Below are 21,129 nucleotides of genomic sequence, written 5' to 3' on the forward strand. Positions count from 1 at the left end.
TTTGGTTCATTTGTTTCCTTTTGCTGAATCAAAATTTAAACAACAACAAAAAAGAAAGAAAGAAAAAAGACTTCATGGGGTTTCTTGAAACTTGAACATAAAAGGATTCAGGATTACTGTCTTGTTTTCTAAATTAGGTTATCTTTCTTTTGTCTTTCTGTCCTCAAGAAGATTAAAAAGAAAAAAGGAATTTATTTTGAAGGCAGACAAAGAGCCTTAATTAGAAGACAAGCACTGGGGAAGCCAGGGCCAAGTGACAGGGACCTCAGGCATCACACCTGGAGCCGGGAGCTGGGCCAGGGCCCCCCCCTCCCCCGTCAGCACCTGGTCAGGGCGGGCAAGTCACCTCGCGTACCTGGTGCAGGCTCTCTCATCAGTAAAATTAACAGGTTCAAGCAGAGGATGCCCATCTTTCCGTGAAGCCCCGTGCTCTGGGACTCTTTGAGGCTACAACTCTGGGAAAGCAAAGAGTTAAAGTCAGACACCCCCACCCTCCCACTCTGCACCTGCAACCCAGAGGCAGAGCTGTCTGCGCTAGAGTGTTCCGGGCCCATTTTCTGCCTTGATAAACGAGAATCAGTAATTCCCTGGAGAGACGCCGGCCTCTGTACCTGGATCTTCTCAGGCACAAATACATCCTCTGCTCCGAGTCTGCATGAGGGGAATACAGGAATTCAGAGTTTTGATGGGAGGTGCACGCACCGATGATGACCACGCAGGTGGCAATTCCTAAAAATGGAAGCCTGATTCATCTCATCCGAGAACGCAGAGCCTCTCTCTGAGTCCAGGGAATCAGGAGGAGGAATCACAGCCCAGGCGGAGCCCAGGGGCCCGAAGGAGTCCAGAGGGAGCTGGCCAGGGCTACGTCCTAGCCAGGCACAAATCCACAGGCAGTTCACCATCAGAAGGAAACAAGGCAGAGCCAGGCGGACTGTCCTGAAATCAGGTAGCCATTCAAATCAGAAGTAAACAAAGACAGGAAGCCGTGGGGAGAAAGAAAAGGCAGAGGAGGTGAGCGTCTTGCTCAGTAGCTTGGTTCCCGCTCACAGGCTGCCAGCTTCACGAGGCTAAGACCTTTTGTGTCTTGTCGCCCGTGTCCCCAGGCATAAGACAACATCCAGCACATAGCAGCTACTCAATAAATATTTGACTTGAGGATGGCCCCAGAGTCCACTGCCCAATTTCAATTCAGTTCAGGAAAGGACTTGAGTTTGAGAGGATTTTCTTCCCCAGACCATGAGGCAGAGCCTTATAGGAGCTGTCAAAGAGGATACAGGAGGATGGGGTGGGGGCTTAGGAAACATGGCTGCCTTCCACCAAGATAGAGAGTGAGCACCGTTCTAGCTCACAGAGGGACATAGGACATGTACCTAGACATGTTTGGGAAAGATGATTGGAAAAGATGGCATCTGTGCCAGGCTCAGAAGAGCAGAGGGTTTGATGATGTGGAGGATGTGGAAAGAGAAGAAGAAAAGAGAAGCGGATCACAGGCAGAGGAAACCACACGGACAAAGAGAATTTCGATGTGCTGTGTTTCAGCCAAGCAAGAAGTTCAGTTTGCCTGGAATATAGGTTTGTAAAACAAAATTGAAGAGTTGAAATGATGGCAGACACAAAATTGCAGGGGATCTTTGAGTAGAAAGAGACTGATGTCCAGGAGACCAGTTAAGGAGCTCTTGGGATCCAGGTGGAAGATCGAGGGGGCTCCAGTGAGCACAGGACCCTGAAGTTAATTCATCTTCCTGCCACCAAGTCCTCAAAGCCTGTTACTTAGATACACCCTTCCTTATAATGTGGCTTTTAGGACTTTGCCACAAGACTTTCAGCTGCTTTTGAATCAAGACTCTTATTCCCCTCCTTTTAATGCAGTGACAGGAAAGTGTTCAGGATACACTCAGTAATGATGTCTCGTGGAAAACGCCAACCTGTCGCACCCTCTAATTTTACACATGGTAGAACCATGACCAGGGTTCAGAGTGGTTAAGTAACGTGGTTGAGATAACATAATGAGGCAGTGAAATAGTTAGGGCTTGAACCCTAGCTCTAACCCGAAAGTCACAGGACCAAACTTGCCTTCCACGCTAGCTGGCTGTCACCAGAATTATTGTCCAGGGTTGTGGCTATAAATGGGAGATACTGGACAAGACAGACGGGAGGCTCTGAGCAATGGCCCCAGCACTGAAGCTGCTTGGGAATATAAGTCTGTCTTGCATCTGGTCCATTTCCCTCTCTTTCTGCTACACATGCCCTATGTACTCAGGCAGGGCAGGACCATCTCCAGATGCGGTGTGCTGTGGCCTCCCTGTGTGTCCAGACACAAGGCTGAATCCCCTTCCCTGAGCAAGGCTGGAAACCCTGCCTTATCACCAGCATTTGCTCTCCAGCAAAGGTGGCTTCCTGTGAGATATCTCAGCGTGGATTTACTGCAACAACCCAGATCGGCGATTAGACCACATCCCGTAGACAGCAGCGCACACTGTCTTCACGGACAGCTCAGATTCCACCCTGGCTCAGGCAACAAGCAGGGAGAGGATGTCCCACCGTGGGGGCCACGGCCACCTGACAGGACCATCTCCCATGTCCCTGCGCTTAAGTCTCCTCAGCAGAAACTGACTCAAACCTTGCTCAGTTCTAGACCTTCAGGACAAAAGGTCTTCTGTGTGTACATCTTTCCCCGTTCCTCACAGAGTGGAATATCTGTTTTCCGTGGCATCTGTTCAATAAAGGAACAGGTTCTACACCAAAATTTCTCGGACTTCCATGACTGGGGTCCTAAGTCCTTGCAAAGTAGGAGAACATGATAGTCAGATGTGCAGGGTTGTTGTGAGGATTAAATTAGAGGTATTTGAGTTGAGGTTCTCCAGAAAAACAGACCAAAAGAATACATATATGTATTTATATATATACATATAAATATATATATGAATATATATTCATATATATGGAGAGAGACCTATTTTAATAAATTGGGTCACACGATTGTGGGAGCTGACAAGTCTGAAAACTACAGGGCAGGGGAGCAGGCTAGAGATTTAGGGAAGTGTTGATGCTGCAGTCTTGAATCCAAATTCCATGAGACAGTGGGCTGGCACCTGAGGCAGGGTTTCTATGTTGTTGTCTTAAGGCAGAATTCCTTCTTCAAGAAGGAAAACCTAGGTATTTGTGTTTAAGGTCTTCAACTGATTGGGTGAGGCCCACCCACACTGTGGGGTCATCTGCTTCACTCCAAGTCTACTGATTTAAATGCTAATCGCCTCTAAGAAATACCATCTCCGCCACATTTAGACTAGTTTTTGACCAAACAACTGGGCACCATAGCCTAGACAAGTTGACCCAGAAAATTGGTCATCACAGAGGCACGAGTCAGTGAGAGACAGCAATTAAAACATCTCATTGAGATCCATTTGTTAATGAGTGGATGTTCCTTTCAAGTTCCTCTAGGAAGGTCACTGGCTCAAGTCTTCATGTACCAGTCAATCAATCTAAAAACGCAAGATAGGAGGGAAAGAATGATGAGGCTTCGTGAGCTTGAGAAAATGTGCCCTTGTGAATGTCTTCAAATTCAAACTTAAAAAAAAAAAAAAAACTCTATGGCAAGAAGGCTGTGCATGTCCTTCACGTTTTCTGGGTTCAGCAGAGCAAGCACATAAAAGTAGCCATCATCCAGGCAATGGCGTGTCAAAAACCCAGGGACCTGGGCTTTTCTCAGATGCTCAGGGAGCATGTTAAACATCTCCTAGGCTTAGAGGAAGCTAAATAACACAACTTCAAGGAAGTTTGCATATACCACCCAGACAGCTGAAGGACCGAATGGAATGAACAAATCAGTTATCAAGCACTCGGAGCAGTTATCTGTGACAACCAATGTGGTGACCCTTTTAGGGAAGCTAGAAGTACAGCATCCTTCTGTAAAAAAATGATTATAACGGCCCCTCACATGCAAGAGCAAAGAGTTGGAGAACAAGTTTGTTGTGTATTTTCCAGGCTCTTCTGGAATTGTCTGCAAAACTTTTGAAAATTGGCCCGACATTTTCAGGAGTCGTGGAAGGTTATAAAACAGGCTGCAGAAAGACTAGCTGATGTGGTTTGTAGGTTTGCCAAACACCTTCTGGATGTTACTCAAGTGTCATCTCTACTCACACACAATGAGTGAGCAAAATGCATGGCAGACAGACACTCCAATGGCCCCCAGTACCTCTTTGCCTGTTACCCATGCTCCTCCCTGTGTAATCCACGCCCTCTTCCTTGCAAGCGAGACCTGTGACTGCTTCTAAACAGTCGGACATGGCACAATTGGCAATATGTCATTTCTGTAATTGCATTACATAAGATTACCACTTTCCCCTTGTCTTCGTGGTTTGCTTGCTTTGATAAAGCAAGCGGCCATATTAGGGAGGCCCATGTGGCAAGGAACTGAGGACATCCTCCACCCAACACACAGCAGGGAGTGAGGCTCTCAGTCCAACAGGCCATAAGAAACTAGCCCCTGACGGCAATCGCACGTGCTCAGAACCAGATCCTTCCCCAGTTAAGCTTCAGATGAGCCCTCAGCTCTGGCTGACACTCTGATCTCAACACAGATCATAAAATGGAGGCTCCAGCAAAGTCATGCCTGGATTCCTGACCCACAAAAACTGAGATGATAATGCACACTTTTGGCCTGGGTGAAGTACTTTAATTATCAGCTGTCCTTCTCATTGCTACTGGTTGTCTATCTCTGGTATTCTTTGATTATTTTGAGTAGAATTGGGTACTAGATAACAGAGACTGATCACTAACATGCACTCAATATGTGAGGGAGTTATTGTAACTCTGCCCTTCCTTGTCTGAAAATGGGTATGATGAGATAGATTGACCACTTATTCAGCTGGCAGAACCTGATTCAAATCCAGATCAAGTACCAGTGAGCGCTCTGAACCTTTGCATCCACACCACATTACACTGCGCGGAGACTAGCATCTCTCTGACTTGCCCATCCACTCCTTCTGAGGGGACAACCTGCCCTCAGGGCCATCCTGCCCTTGGCCCCATCCTTCCTTCCCACCTCTGTCCATTCTCTCTCATTCTCTCCTACTGAAAACTACAGCCAAGACCTATTTTGACTTTGGGCCCTCAGACTCTCTAAAGAGTTGGAGTCCAATACTAGACTTTGTGAGTCTGCCCCTCTCAACCTTCTTCGGGAATTAGTTGAGTGGAGTTGCCTCACCTGGGGCCGCCCACATCCACTGACTGGTCCACCCAGGAGTACAGAGGATGCCTTGCACCCACCACAACATGGGACAGTCTGGAAGGCCATCCTGTCAATCTCAGAGCACAGCCCAACTCCTCCCCCTGCCCAATCCAGCTTCCTTCTCTTCCCTCCACAGAGGCTGATTCCAGAAGCTCACCCTAATGTACTTCCTGCACCCCTTTCTCCCTCTCAGAGTGTTTCTCTAGGAACCTAACATGTAGCAGTTCCTTAGCAGACAGAGCATGAGCTGAACATGCAGTAAATGAATTCAACAGGGCTGAGGGCAGACTAGGACTGGCTCATAAGTTTGTTGGGAGGATCTGATGGACTAATATGTGTGAAACGGCAAAGACCAGTAAGTTGTGAATCTTATCTAAGTTTCAAGCTGTTGTTACGATCATTATAGCTATAATGCTATACACCACATTATTATTATGCACGATCTTGGAGTCAGCAATCCAGCTGCACAAGTCCTTGAGAGAGAGTTATGGCTTAGGAGCAATTTGTAGGATTTCTCAGAAGTCGGCAGTTGCCCTAAGAGTGTGTAGAATGAGCAGCTTCTGGAAAAAGCTGAACTTGATCTGTAAATTTATTAAAAGAAGCGTAGTTTCATGATGAAATGGTAATTCCTTATCCGTGCGGGTCAGACTGTACCCGCCATATTGGATGTACCTGGGAGCACAGGTAAAGGTGAGAAGTTGGAGGAAAATGACCAGAGTAGATCGGAGCAGGCATCTTTCACTCTCAAAGTAATTTGCCCCACCTCACTCCCCACTTCCCAGCTCACCGCGTCCTCTGTCTGCCAAGTACTTGCATGTCCTCATTCACCACCCTGCAGAAGTCTCCCTTGACTACCCCTCACTTAAAGGTTCAACCCACTTCTTCCCTTTTCCTTCTAGACCATATGTTTTTCTCTATCATTACACCTGTTGTATTGCCCTGTTTGGGATCTGGGTCTGATTCATTTTCTGTAACTTGGGACAAGTTAGATGTTCTGTGAGTTAGTTTCCCAGGGGTATCATAACCAATGTCCATAAATCAGGTGGCATAAAACAATAGAAATTTATTCTTCCACAGTTCCGGAGCCCAGAAGTTTGAGGTCAATTCAGAAGGCTGTGCTTTCTCTGAAGGCTCTAGAGAAGAACCCTTCCCTGCCTCTTTCAGCTTTGGGGGACCCCAGATGTTTCTTGGCTTCTGACCGCATCACTCCAGTCTCTGCCTCCATCTTCACATGGGACTTCACATGCCCTTCTCTTCCACATCTTCTCCTCCTGTCTTCTCTTCTAAGAACACCTGTCCTTGGACACAGGGTCCACTGTAATCCAGGATGATCTCAGCTCATGATCTTACCTTAATGGTACCTCTTCCCAAATAATTCACAGTTTCTAGACAGGCATATCTTTTTGTAGGTGTGTCTACCATACACTGTTCACAACAATTAGTACCTGTTGATTCAACCACACAGAACTGGCTTTTGTTGGACCTGCCTGAAAAGTAGTGAGGATCTGGAGAGGGCAGACTCAGAGAACAGATGAGATAAGGATGGAGCAGGTGTACAGAGCAATGTCACAGAGATGCAGAGAGTTTAAGGAGGGTACCACAGTGACCCCGCTGATGTGGGAGTGCCCACATCCTCTTCCTGACGGGGTCACTCATTCTACCCATCGCTGCGGCCCCTTGTAAAATAAAGCTCTTACATTAAAAAGAAAAATGTAAGTAATTGGGTTACTTTAAACTCAGGTTTTGTTTAAGCCCAGTGGAAATGCAAAGAGAGATTTGGAATTACGTGTGAGATGTTAATTACTTACATCTGACTGGGTGGTTGTTTCTATGAATGAATGCACTTAATTAATTTTTTCCCCCAGCTCCTTGCTATTTCCTGACTATAATCTATTTTCTTTCATCACAGGGGCAATAGAAAAACCACAAAAGAAGGATCCAGTGATTTGAAATTCCAGAACGTTGCTCTGCCGAAAAATAGGTTAGAATATTTACTTGTTTATTAATAGAGGAGTAAAATTTTTGATTCTGGGGCAAATAAACTGACCAGCACGCACACATGCAACGTTAATGTGGCAGAATTATATTGCTGTCAGTGACCTTAGAAGTTACACGGAGACCAAGGTCCAGAACAAGAAGGGCCTCGCTGGGGGTCGAGCATGCATGTGACGCAGGCACAGGTTTTTAAGGAGCCCCCGGGCGTCCACAGCGTTTCAGGCCAGGGCTATTTCCACCACCCACCCAGGCCTCTAAACAGCCCAAGAGGTATTCACCAAGGGAGAAGCTTCCATTCTTCAGGTGCTGAACGATTTGACTGAGGAATCATGGATGGATCAAACCACAGGTTCACCACCAGGTCTGAGAAGTGAGGAGCCTAGAGGGAGCCATGTGCCCATTTGGTTTCTTTTGTCCTTCAATTGAGCAAAACAGTTCTTGAGCAATTATGGCATTATTTCGCGCGCAGGCTCCTGAACAGGCAGAGACAAGAGGCAAAGTCTTAACTCCAAGGGGTGCACAGTCATGACTTAAAGCTCAGGAGGAGGACTGACTTGACAAAATGATTGACAAGAGACCAATCCTGAAGTCAGATCCAGCTCTGCCATTGACTGAAGTCTCATCCTGAGCAACAGCCTGCTGTTCAGAGGGGTGTGGGCCTCCCTGTGTCCAGCCAGACCACCTCGCCAAGCCCTGCATCCGGAGGTACCCAAGGATCTCTGCGTGTTGCACCAATCCTTGCCTCCCAGTGAACTTCAACTCAAGCCAATCGCCAGACATCCGTTCAGTTCCTACTGCATGCCAGGCACAAGAAGCTTTCCCGGCATTCTAAGATGTGCTTGAATAAATATTTTCCCTGAGCAGAGCAAGTGAGTGCCTGCAAAACAGAATATTTGAAATATTTTCAAGACTACATTAAGCAAAGAAAAATTTGTGGCTGTTCTCAGACTTATTCAATGTTTACATTAAATAGATTTGAATAATGCATTTTAAGTCAGTTTTTCTTATTTCTTGACAATAGCAAGAGATGGGAGATGGAAGGGTTAGAAGTCTTCCTTCAAATGGAGATGGTTGCAGCAATTACATACATCAAAGTAATATTTACAGTTACATTTGGGGAAAAAAAACAGAGAGAGAGAGCGGTGTTTTTTTCTGAAGCAAATTATTTCAGGATGTGTCACAGTGTGCTCAAGATATATTAAAAAGAGCAACAGACGATGTTTCTGCAACCTGTTCCAAACCATTTATAAACTCAAATTAAAAAGGAAGAAAACTCCCAGATACATGCAAATCTCTGTACTACTGCATATTTTATAATGGAAGTATTATATGAATATAAATTTGTTTCTGAGGTCTATAAATCAAATCAAAATGTCTGAAAACAACATATCTGACCTACTATCTTACTTTAATAACTATTACACCAATATATTCATTCTGCACACAAATTATAATTATCAGGGTCTGATGATGATGGAGAAGGGAGGGTGTCACTGCTGGGTGTTGCTGCAGAACAGAACGAGTCTGCTAGGGCTGGATTGAAATCTCCGGCTGAGTGACCTTGTCGACACAAGCCCATTTTCATTTCAGTGCCTAGTGAATTTTAGAAATGGTATTTGAAAAAATTCAGAAGAGGTGGTCTTGCCCACCACTGACCCCCCAAACCTAAAGCAGTTCCTATGTTTGGGTAATGAACGCATGACCTCTGTAGCATGCCTGACACGTAGTAGGTTCTCAATAAATCACAAAGGCTGGGGAGAGCTCAGTGGTAGAGCATGTGCTTAGCATGCATGACATCCTGGGTTCAATCCCTAGTACCTCCATTAAACTAAATAAATAAACTTAATTACCTACCCCCCCAAAAAAACAAAAAAATTTAAAATAAATACAAAATAAAGAAAAAAAATTTTTAAGGTTATCGGTCACTGAGTGCCCACCACGGGCTAGGAGCTATTTTAAGAGCTTAATACATGTATCTCCCTGGATTCTAGCCATCACGCTCTTACTAGTTCGCCTTTTCCAGGAGAGAACAGTGCAGACTAGAGATGGTAAATAACTTCCCCAAGGCTGACTCGCTGGTTGTGGTTCACAGTAAACGGTGGGCATCATTATTATTACGAGGCTCTAAAACAACGCTGCCACTCCATGCCGCTGCCCTCAGTACTGCCACCCGGTGGGTGTAGGGACAGGCTCAGCAGAGCCATCCACCCCCGCCCACCCCCAAACTCAAACTCACACGGACCTCCTGGTAACATACAAAGTAAAACAGGAAGCTAAGTGCTGGGGCTTCACCCAGGTGCGACAGCCCGGGAGACGATCAAGAGAAAGACAGGATGGCCGCACACCTGTTAACCACACCCCACCTACAGCACTGAGATGAGTGTTTCCTAGAACGTCCCATGGAACTTATCTGCCTGAATCCCCAGGGCCCACTTCTATTCCGTGCCATGTCCCCATGAGGCCAGCAACAGGAGATCACTGACTGAGGTTTTCCAACCAAGTCCAAACTGAAATCAGTAGTTGAACGCCTGACAAGCGCCAGACGCCACGAGAAGAACACGGGCATCCGACTCACAGCAATTCTCTGAAGTAGGTGCTGTTGTTCTCATCTGAGCGATGAGCAAAGGGAGCCTGAGAGACAACGTGTTTTGGTCACAGAGCCGGGAACTAGTAATGGCTGGATTTGGATTCAGTTTGACGTCAAATCAAGCGCCATTTCTGGGTCTAAGTTATCACACGTGAATGTTGTTCTCTCTTCCTATGAGTCACGAATCTGCTCAAGACTCTCCACTGTGAAGACGGGGCGTATGCGTCAAACTTCGGCGAGGAGGGTCCACATCCACGATGGGGGAGCCTCACGGCGGCGACTCTTAGACGTGGTCGCTGGGCCAGCGTCAGCATCGCCTGGCAGCTACCGTGAAATGCAGGTTCCCGGGCCCCACCTGCTGACTCAGAAACTCGGGTGTTGGAGTCCAAGCTCCTGGGTCTAAACAAGCCCTCCCAATGACTGTGATGCCCGTTCAACTCTGAGAGCCTCGGCATTCAGCCTCCTTACCAAGAGGCAAGCTTTGGAGCCGAAGTGAGAGCCTCTGCGCTCAACGCTCACTCAGCCCCTACTGTCCACGTAAACGGGCTGGGGGAGGAAGAAATAAGATAGGGACTGATGGGTGCAAGAGAGTAGGAGGGAGGTGGGAGAGAATGCTATCCCCACCTGGGAGAGACCACTACGCGGGGGACCAGGAGAATCAAAATGAAGAAGACAGAGCTCCTGCCGTCAAGATGTTCAGTCCATGGTGGAGACAAACACAGAAAGGCAGGTGAAACCGATCATAAGATACCATGCACATGTGGTGACAGAAGCAGAGCACGGAGGAGACCAAAAGCCAGGTGGCTGAGGGCTTTCCCAAGTCCACCTACAAGCCACTCGCAGAGCCAGGGTTCTGAGCCATGTCTTCCCGCTCCAAGTGCCAGCCTCTGTTTCCTTTCCCGTTCCTGGCGGGGCCTTTCCTAACGCTTTCCACATTCAGACCCTTCCCAATTCCTCACCTCATCGACTATCGATTTTTCCCTTCTTCCACTAACAGCTGCAGCACTGGTTAACTCCAGGGGACAAGGTGCAGGTGGCTGTGATTTCTCCAGGCCCAGAAGGCCGGTCCTCCAGGAGACGGCCACACTGTTCTATTCGGTGCACTAGGAGGCCCCCTGCCGAGCCTCCTGGCCAGGCACACCCGAGTCTCAGGAGACGGGATGGGCGGCTAGAGTTGCTGGTCGGCTCTTAACTTCTCTGGTTTTGCTCCCGGGCCCCACCTGTTCTCCAGCTGCCCTGGGCACCTGTGGCACTGAGAGAGCCGTAAGAATCACTTCTGCTCCCTCTGGCCCCCCTCACTGTGCAGGAAAGTGTCTTCCCAAAAGATCTCACTAGCTGAGAGCTGTACGGAGGGTCCAAAGTGCTCTCAGAGGGTGCATGGAATAGAGTGGTGTCCCGCCAGCCCTCCAGGGTTGTCTACAAGGAGCTCCTACGTAGCAGACGCTCAATAAACATGGCTGAGAGAGGGGGAGGGAGAAGGGCGGGGAGGAGGGAGAATAAAGTCAGGACCCAGGAGGATGCTCCAGGATGCGGCTGGCTTGTACTACTCCCAGTGCCTGGCATAGACGAGATCCTGAAATAGATGAGGAAAGAAACTTTTAACAGAAGGAGAAGGACGGAAGAAAGAAGAGAGAGAAGACAGAGCAAGCAGGCGAGGGACAGAGAGCGTGGAGCGGACTGTGGGCTCGGGCATTGCTCCGCCCCCTGGAGCTAAACCAGGCACGACAAGGCATCCTGCTCCGATATGTTCACTGTCTGCCGTCCAACCCAGCAAACCGCCCAATAGTTTTGTTTTCACCCTTCAATACAGTCCTCCTAGCTTATCTTTCAGGTTCCCGCTCTCTGAGCTCTCAGCTGCATCCCTAAACCTTAGCTCCCACTGCTTCCTGATGCAAACCCTCCACCTCCCTCTGAGAGGGGGAGAGAAGCAGGGGGGTCCTGCCACCAGACTGGCTGGGTGTAAAACATGACACCATCCACTCCCCACCGCCCCGTGAGGCCAACCTGGGCCTCAGTCAATCCATCTGCAAAATGAGAGGGCCAGTTTGTGGTCCCGTTAGGCACAAACACCCCACAAGAGCCCTCAAATTGAAATGAAGACACTGTCCGACAAGAATTGCTAGGAAGTTTGGCTGAAACGGTTTATGCGAAGTACACAGTTCCCAACACGGTGCAGATAGATGTTCAAAGAGCGGGAAGGAGGGAGTGCCTTTAGGAACTTCATGTCTATCTTCATCTCTTTCTAGTCTATATGAAATATGAGTTCAGTAACTCTTAAAAACATCAGTCATCTTCCAAAACTTAGAGAATTTTATTCTCGTCTTTGCATTTCAGGGGCAGGGCTTAAAGTGAGGTGTGGCGCTGAGCCAGTTCATCTTGGCGGTTTGGGAGAGGGGAGGGCTGGCAGGGTGAAATCACCCTCTTTCCCAAGGGTTTTGCTGTCTCATTCTGGACCAGCTGCAGGTGCCTGGGGAGACCCAGAGGGGACCACACACACCACACTCGAGGGGGCGATGAGGAACTGGTCTCCACGCCAGGAGCCTGACCCTGGAGACAGGACCAAATCCCGTCTCTATGGGACCAGAATAGCACACTATCCAAACTTTGTTCCCATGGATAAAAGAGCGCAAATGCACCCTGCCGACTTCATCACGCCCAGGTCTCCCAGGTAGCAAGGGTGGGGGGAGTTTAATTTAATACCCTCTAAAAATTAAAACCGATTACACCTTTTAAATGATTAAGAAGGATTAAAAATTCAAAATAATTCAGCAATTAAAAATCTTCATTTGTAATGAGCCTGAAATATTAAAAACCACAAACCGCTGGAGGTTAGCTTTGTTCATTTCATAGCCCATGAGCAACCCTGCCCACAATGTGGACACCTGCCCGTCCGGGCAGAAGTGGGAAGAGAGACTGCTTCCCTCAGGCCAGATGTGGAAGGGAGCAGGGGGGTGCGGAGGGCAGAGGGGCGGCTGCCAAGCCACACACCATCCAGCTGCGGCCCATTCGCACGCGGCTGCCTTACTGATGCTGTTGACGAAAGGAAGCCAGGGAGCATCCTTGTAATTCCCTGGCAAGAGGCAGCTTGCTAACACATGGGCCTTGCTTGAGCGCAGAGAGAACACATCAAATCTCCAGGAAGTTTGCTAGCAGCATCTTTCATTAATCACCCTGGGCTGTCAAGCTGCAAAGAGGGTTAATGCAGGAGCCTTTTTGGAGATCTTGTCAGCTGCCGGTGTCCAGACGCTGTCCGCGCTCCAGCCAGACATAACTGTGGAGTCCAGGACGTCTCCCCAGGCCCCTCCTTCCAGCCTCCCTCTTCTCCATCCCCCCGTTTCGGGCTCAGCTGGAATAACAACATTGTTCCCTGCTCTGCTGCTGCTTCCTCTGCTAATTCATCTGGCTTGCACTGACGCACGGAGAGCCCTGGGGTGCAGAGTCCCTGAGGACATGACATAAATGAGCACCATCGCTTTGGGGCCCCGTCAGATGAACCACCTTCAGACAGCCTCACGATTGGCCTTACAATCAGGAGGGAGCTTCCAGATGCAGGCAACTCGCATCTGCTGGTAAATAATAAGGCCAATCCCAGTTCTGCCAACCGCTTGCCGTTCCCCTTTAGAAACATCGCTTCTCCCTTCTAAGCTTTAGTTGCATCTGCAAAGTGGGGAAAGTCCACCAGCTAGAACCGAGCCTTGCTCAGTGCCTGAAGGAGCGTTTTCCCCTTTAGCTCCATTCTCTCCAGCTGTCAAAAGACCCCAGTCCTGCCTCCAAGAGTCCGAAACTTGGAACCACAAACTGGACAACATGATCTCCGATGCACTTTCGAGCATTAATGGTCTTTGATTCTAAGAATCAGGGGAGGCCAAGGTCAGAATGAGGACAAAATCCTAATCTGAGACCTGAAGTTCCTCCTAGGACCCCGGGGAGAGTATGCCTCGTATTCAAATTCCTGGGGCTCAGGACTGCATCCTGCCCTCAGTGATGTGCTGCCTTTTGTCCCCAGCCTGGCCCGCCTCTTACATCACGCTCCCTGTACACAGTCGCAGAAACATATCATCTCCACTTCACCTGTCATGAGTTGCAAGTCTAGGGAACATTTTGAGGCTTTAATCAGAGACCAAGATGTCGGGGACGAGGCCACGTGTTGAAAGTGTCAAGAGAGAGCTCCCAGGCCCCGATAAACAATCGGCTCCCCCCTGGCTGATCTGTTGATTTCTGCAGAATCTCAGGAAACTTGAAAGCATGCCAGGAGCCAACCACAAAGCATCCAAGACAGCAGCTGCACGGTCCCTCCATGACACGCCACTGCCTACAGGCAAGGGCCAGGGGAGGCGACAAGACTCTGGGGGGCCCACAGGCTGCTGCCCATTCCCTGGCTTTCTGTGGGATGGGGCAAGTTGTGAATCCCCCATTTCCTCGTCTATAAACTTGGGACAGTAATAGTTACCCAACAAATTCATTCTGAGCATTAACCTGTGAGCAGAGAGCCACGGGCTGAGCTGGAAGCCGGACCCACGGGCTGTGGTCTCCTGGTAACTTAACACCTCCCAGCTTAACTCTTCTGTGCCCAGTGTCCCCGCCACCAACGAGGGCTCATAAATATTTACAGCCCGCGTGTGTTGCGATGCTCAATTAATCGCTCCTGTGACGCACTTTGAGAGCCTCGGAGGATAAGTGCGCTGCGAGGGCCGGGGATTAAAGGCACAAACAAGTAAGCTCACAGCAGCCACGGGCTTTGGAGCTTCCTGCCGCCCAGGGCTTTTCATATCATTGCCCAAAATCTGGGGAAAAGATGCTTTCAAAACACACTGTCCAAGGGTGACTGTGGTGGCCAGGAAGAGACCCTGTTGGTCTTTTCAGATAACTTACCAGCAAAGAAATGCAAATGGACCAAAATCATTTGAAAATGGTAATAATAATAATTCCATCTCACTGGTCATCAAGGAAGTGAAACAGACAAAATAAGGCATCAAGTACCAAGCAGGGAAATTTGTTTTAAATGGTTGTGAATTTAAATATATATTCTTTTTCATGTTCTTTATCGTTATAGGTTATTACAACATATTGAATGTAGTTCTCCGTGCTGTACAGTAGGACCTTGTTGTTCATCTATTTTCTATATAGTAGTGTGTGTCTGCTAGTCCCAACGTCCTAAATATCCCCTCCCCCTTTCCTTCCTGGTAACCAATAAGTTTGTTTTCTATGTCTGTGAGTCAGTTTCCGTTTTGTAAGTCAAGTATACTTCAATTTTTTTTTTTTCCAATGGTAGTAAGATACGGTGAGATGGTCCCTTCTCACTGTGTGGGTAAGAATGTAAATTGACACAGCCCATCTTGAAGGCACCTGAGGATACTCAACAAGGGGCTTAGAAGACCCTCATTATCAGACACTTTCACTGCCCTTGATGGAGTCTCTCCATGGAAATACTCAGCCATCAGACTAAAACTGCAAGCAGGGAGACACACTGCAACATTATTTGCAATAGTAAAAATGACCTAATTTCTTCCTCCAAACATCACACAGCCAAAAAATACCCTGTTTTTGAATAACAGTTCAAGATACACAATGCATTTTTTAACATCAGGATCCTATACATCCTTTCGTATTATTTTCAGACGTCTATACATTGAAATGTATACACACACCCTCACACACATACACACACGTGTGCATGAGACTCAGCAAAACATCATCTGTGGTGTTGACTGTTATTTCCTTCTCCATGCATTTTTCTATTTTTTATATTCTCTGTAGGGAGATGTCCTTTTAGGTCTAGAACAGCACAAACAGAAAGCAACTGTTCCCTAAGCTGATCCCTGAAATGTCTTTGATGATCACCCACTCCTTCGGGGAGGAGCTGAATTGCATGCAGCTGGCACTTAACCTTGGTTCTCTTTTCTGCCCTAGGTCATGGCCCCGAATCAGTAGTGCTACAGGTGAGTCAGCCCCCACGGCCCCACCTCGCCCCCACTGGGACCTAAGCAGCGGGGATGTCAGCATGAACCTCTTTTTCTTCTTTTCATTCTTTTCTGTTTTTCCTTGGGTAGAACTACTGGCCTGTTCAAAGTGACATTAGTTACTTACAGTCTTTCCCTCTGGTTGCTCCCAGGGTGTAAGTCTGCAATATTTGCAGACGTCAGATGTCTGGCTCTCCCTTTATTAGCTGTGCAACTTTGGATGAAGCAAAGACCCCTGTGGGTCCAAGTTTCTCCATCTGTGAAATGGGTAGAAGTCTGCCTGAGTGCCCGTATTGTGGCTGCTCACTCGGGTTTGTCCCACTCCACTTGACACATGGGTTCCCCCCAAAATACGTGTGGAGGGAGTGAATGGGGCAGAAACTTCATTTTAGGCTTCTCTTGCATCTTTTCAGAGCCTAGTTCCTGTTACCAAACACTTAGTAGGACCCCACGAACTTTTGAATAAAGTAGATAGCATCCATTTTGCAGCATTGTTATATCAAGGAAAGTCCCATAGAATTTCTTAGAAATCTGGTGACTAGGAATGAGGACCAGAATGAGACATAAAAAAATGAGAAATAGACAAGAGGAAGCATGCAAAGGAGTGATTGGTTCACAGGGAGTGATGTCGTCAGCAAATGAATCCGAAAGGTTCATTATAGCGCAGGTTGGAGCGTGTAACCAGCACCCAGCGCGCCCTGCAGAGCAGCGAGAAGGAGAAAGGCAAAATCAACATTTCAAGTATGAATATAAATAAGAAATGAGCAACCAGCTCTAATTCCTCTTGCAGAACGTGTTTTTCTGAAGCTTCTCAGTCAGGTCCTAAGAAAGGCTGCATTCTCTCCAGGTAGATGCTTCCAAATTGCTGTGAGTCTTTGGAGTCAAAAACTACCCCTCTCCCCTTGCTGGCCACCTCTCACCCCTTCCAACCACCCACTTAAAAGAGTCTTGCAGGGACTGTAGAAAATTCTCAAGGGGGTGGTGCTGGGAAATGAGGTTGTTAATCTGATGCAGTGGCTGATGAATTATAATCGTGACCTGTACCTCTCTCCCTCCCGGCTTGTTCTCCACCTGCTGACAGGTAGGGTGCTATTTCATCAACAGCATTGCGAGACACAAGCGGGGAAAAAAAACAAATCAAAACCATTAAAAAAAAAAAAAAAAAGTCGATTGAGATAAAGCCGCCCACAGGCATTCAAATCTACACCCCGACAAAAACACTTAGCCACAAACATTTCACCCCTTACACACCCTGCCGCGGTCTATTAAACTATAATAAAACTGATACAATTAAGGAAGCACGTGATGACTTATAGGAGACTGTTCATCATGTTGATACGTATAACATTCTCAGATACTTTAAAACTGTTTGCAATTTTCTACCATGGGAGTCATTGAAAATATGGTGGGGCACCCTTACGAGAGAATACTACGGAGCCATTAAATATAATGCTGTGACGCACACGGATGGATACGTCGTAGCCTGCTATTATATGAACGCGCAGGCAAGAAAACAGTGTGCACGCACTGTGATCGTGTATACATAGAGTGTATCACACGTGTGTGTTAGTGATTTTGTGCTAATCAAGTATTTATAGTGGGTGTGTTGGTGTGGGGACATTACAGTGATTTTTATTCTCCTCTTTTTTGCTTATCTGTATCTGATTTTTCTACAGCAGCATATATTTTTGTATACTGAAAGCAATCTGTCAAAAAAAAAAAATCTCTAGACCTCGAGAAGACAGACACATATTCAAACTTGGACAATCTGTCAATGCCAACATCTTCTGTGAAGTTGATCCATAGAGAACAGTGTCATGTTTTTCCGTAAAATAAACTCAGGAGTTTTTCTCCTTCCACTGAATACAGAATGAAATTGGAGAGGACAGCCCTGCTTAGAAAGTGAGTCCTTCTGTCTTAAGTTATCATACACAGTAAAAACCCTGATCAAGGTATATATTGGTTGATCCAATTAAATAGATAAGAAATTTCATTTTGTCCAGGAACCCTTGTTTTGTTTTGTTCTGTGTTTTCTAAAGAAATCAATCTTAAAGGTTGGTTTTTCCCACTTTTTTTAGTGTTAAACATCCTATTGTTTAATCTATTAATTAATTAAAGAGTTTTTTTAATTGAAGTGTAGTCGATTTACTGTGTTAGTTTCAGGTGTACAGCAAAGCAATTCAGTGGTTTTTCCCACTTTTAAAAGAAAAATTAATAAGAATTTTAGGACCAGAGGGAGGAAAGGCAGGTATGGAATACGTGAGCATCCAGTGCCTCCTGCTGACCGTTTCTGGACAGTGCAATACCTGTATGAACTTAGCAGAGGCTGGTTCTCCCCAAGAAGCTGGAGAAACAGGTGGACAGAAACAAATTGAAAAGTGAACAGCTAAACTGCAGGAAAAGCTGTTCACCCAGTTCTGGTAAGCACAAGCCAGGGTTTCAAATCGTCCAAGGTTGATAAGCCCCAAAGATGTATCATCGTCTTCAAAATTCAGCGTGTGTCAGAGTCAGAGCAGTTAAGAATGCACAGACTCAAGCCCACGCCAGGTTTTGCTTTGGCACACCTGCTGTGAGGCCAGAGGACCCTTACCTTTAACAAAATCATTCTAATTCAGGTAGTTCTGGGACAGTCTTTTGAGAATCACTGGCTGAAGCAAAAATATACAGATAGATAAATGAAAACTATCAAGACTGTCCCCACCAAGAGACAGCTGTCAGATCCCTGGGAAACAACTTTCTCAGAATATTTCATTTGAATTTCTGGAGATCACATGAGAAATGGGAGAAGAGGCCCCTGCCTTACATATCACCATTCAATCATTTATTCATTCATCCATCCATCCTTTTAACCAGCTGTGGTGGTTTCTTAATGGGACAGATTCTATAACCAGCTTTGGGCACAGGTTTTAAAAAAAGGAAATGAAAATGAAAGGTTCTGGGAACTCAGCTAGTTTGAGATTCTAATACTGTGCTTTACAGGTGAGGAAACTAAGAATCAGAAAAGGGAAGGAGGCAAGAGGGAGCGCCAAGCCCAAGTGCACTCAGCAAGGGGGCAGATCAGGCGCGACTTGGAGTCCTGCTGCTGGTTCCCGGGGCTGGGTGTTTCCCCTGCACCCCTCCCTCTAGCTCACAGGCCACTGCCCATTCGCTGTCACCTACAGACACTGGGTTGCAGGAGTGAGCAGAAGCCTGGAGTCTCACCTCTGCCTCGGGGAGGCAGGCACGCCGTCTGTAACCATGTGGCACACTCGTCCCCACGCGGTGCTCCCACGCGCTGTGGGGAAGCTGAATGAGGTGTACTAATCAGGGAGGACTCACACCTAGGACGCGTAAACCACAGATGTTAGTGGCTGACTGAAATGAAGGTTTATTTCTTGCTCATCACAATCCAATGTAAAGTGAAGGAGGTCTTTTCCCAAGCACTCACTGGGGATCCACTCTCCTTCTACTCAGTGCCTGAGGGTCTTGGGGTCCGCTCTCTCTGCCCAGAGCCTGGGGCATGAATGAGAGGTGGAGTGGAATCCATCACACCCGCCTCTTCGCAGCGGCCACAGCACCAGGCCATGGCCACCCAGTGTAAGGGGCGCTGGGAACTGTGTGCCCACCGACCGCCCCCAGGAAGAGGGAACGGGGTTTCGTGAGCGCACAGCATTCTCTCTGCCGTCCCAGGTGCCTGAGGTAGTGACGACCAGGGCTGGAGAGGTGCTGCTTAATTTTTACCTGAGATTGGTAGTCAGGGACGGTCCCTGAAGGGAGATGACATTTAAAGGACAATATGATGGATGAAAAGGATCCAGGCCTGGAGAGAGCTGAGGCAAGAACGTTCTGGACTGAGGGACAGAGCACGTAAAGGCACCGAGTGGGAGGAGCTTGGGGTACTGGATGGACTTAAAAAGAGGCTGATGTGTCTAGAGTTCAGAGAAGGAAGACACTGGAAAGAGATGAGATTAGAGATAGGCCGAGGCCGGGCTGTGCTGGGTGGTGCTGGCCTCTGCGAGCCACAGCAGGGAATCTGGACCACGTTTCATGGGCCATAAGTGACACGAACTGATCTGCACTTTTAAAACTATGCTTTTAAAATGAAATTTCCAATAACAGAGAGAGGTAATGAGGGCAGTGTACGCACACAACAAAGAAGTGATCAGAGGCTGCCTGTTTTTATCTGTGTCACTGTGAGTGAGACAGAAAACAACTGCTCCAACAGTTCCCTGTGTTATGGTGGTCTGGCATGGTGAGAAAGGAAGCCCTGGGAGGCTATCCAAGGACACTGAGCATTTTGGAAAACAAAGTGGAGGAGACAGGGCCTCCCGGTGGAATCAACACAAGGCAAGACCCAGGAGTGGCATGTAGCATATTTGGGGACTCCGGGAGAGTCCCAGACGGCAATGCCAGTTGAAGAGACCCCACAGCTCTCCAGGAGGATGTGGGCATAATGACCATGTTCAATGAGGCCAATTTCCTAAAATGAAATTATTTGGCCCCTGACTCAGACAGTGGAGCTGCTTTCCGAATCCCCAATAATTCCATGCTCATTTGTTCCTGCCAGACAAGCTGGTCTTTAATGGGCAACTTTATTAATTTAATTCATGGGCATGTACAAACTGCTACTGCAAAGGGCTGGAAACCTGTGGGTTTCTCTGCCAGGGATCTCAGGAGGGTGTAACCGTGCTGGGACAGGACAGTGTTATTAGTGCCCCAGGGTACTGGTAGCTGCTAGTCCTACCAAAAGGATGGATGGAAACTGGTGGCAGGTGCAGACAGGATTCTGCTCCTCCAGACTCATTATCTCAAGGAGATTAGCTCTGGCGAGTTAACACATCCCCCGTGCACCAGTCCTAAACAAATTCCAGAAAACCGTGTTTCCACTGAGACAGACTTCCATTAATTTACACATTACACCCTACAAAAGACTTGGGCATGCTGGCACAAATTCACAGCTATTAATTTTGTATTTTGATCCGGTAAGAGAATTCAAGGTGAAAGGACAAAAGTTTAAGAACATGATGAAGCCAGACCAAGAAGCACAAATGCATTCATGTCACGGTCCTCTACGCTACTTGGACTCAGACCAGAAATTTGCCTTGAGAGTCTTAGCAGCCAAAGGAGGAAGGGAAATATGATCTCTTATAGGGTTGATATTTTATGTTAAATCAAAGCAAACTAATTGCTAAGAAGAGTGCAGCTTCTTGTCCTGAGACCTACTAGAAACGTCTCACGTATATGCTAATAAGGAAAATGTAATTAGAATATTTTCTGCCTACAATGTTCCTAAATTCAGACTAACAGCATGAAACTATGCTGCATTTTAGGAAAAATAAGTCTATGAGGAAGCAAAAACCCTGCAGATCATGTGAGCA

At 47.3% G+C, this 21,129-nt stretch overlaps 1 protein-coding gene across 4 annotated transcripts in view; it reads left to right on the top strand.

Moving 5' to 3' along the window:
• The window catches only part of CLNK (cytokine dependent hematopoietic cell linker), a 184,028-nt gene that overhangs the window by 96,820 nt on the left and 66,079 nt on the right, over positions 1-21,129 (top strand). For 3 of the 4 annotated variants that reach the window (XM_064488054.1, XM_064488057.1, XM_031437329.2), the window contains exons 3-4: positions 7,140-7,211; positions 15,723-15,751. In XM_064488054.1, the coding sequence (XP_064344124.1) occupies positions 7,140-7,211; positions 15,723-15,751 (101 nt within the window). Of the gene's footprint in view, positions 1-7,139; positions 7,212-15,722; positions 15,752-16,954; positions 17,675-21,129 lie in introns of those variants that run through there. The other variant, XM_064488066.1, reaches the window with a different exon arrangement.

Source organism: Camelus dromedarius, chromosome 1 (genome assembly GCF_036321535.1).
Source record: "Camelus dromedarius isolate mCamDro1 chromosome 1, mCamDro1.pat, whole genome shotgun sequence".
NCBI lineage: Eukaryota > Metazoa > Chordata > Mammalia > Artiodactyla > Camelidae > Camelus > Camelus dromedarius.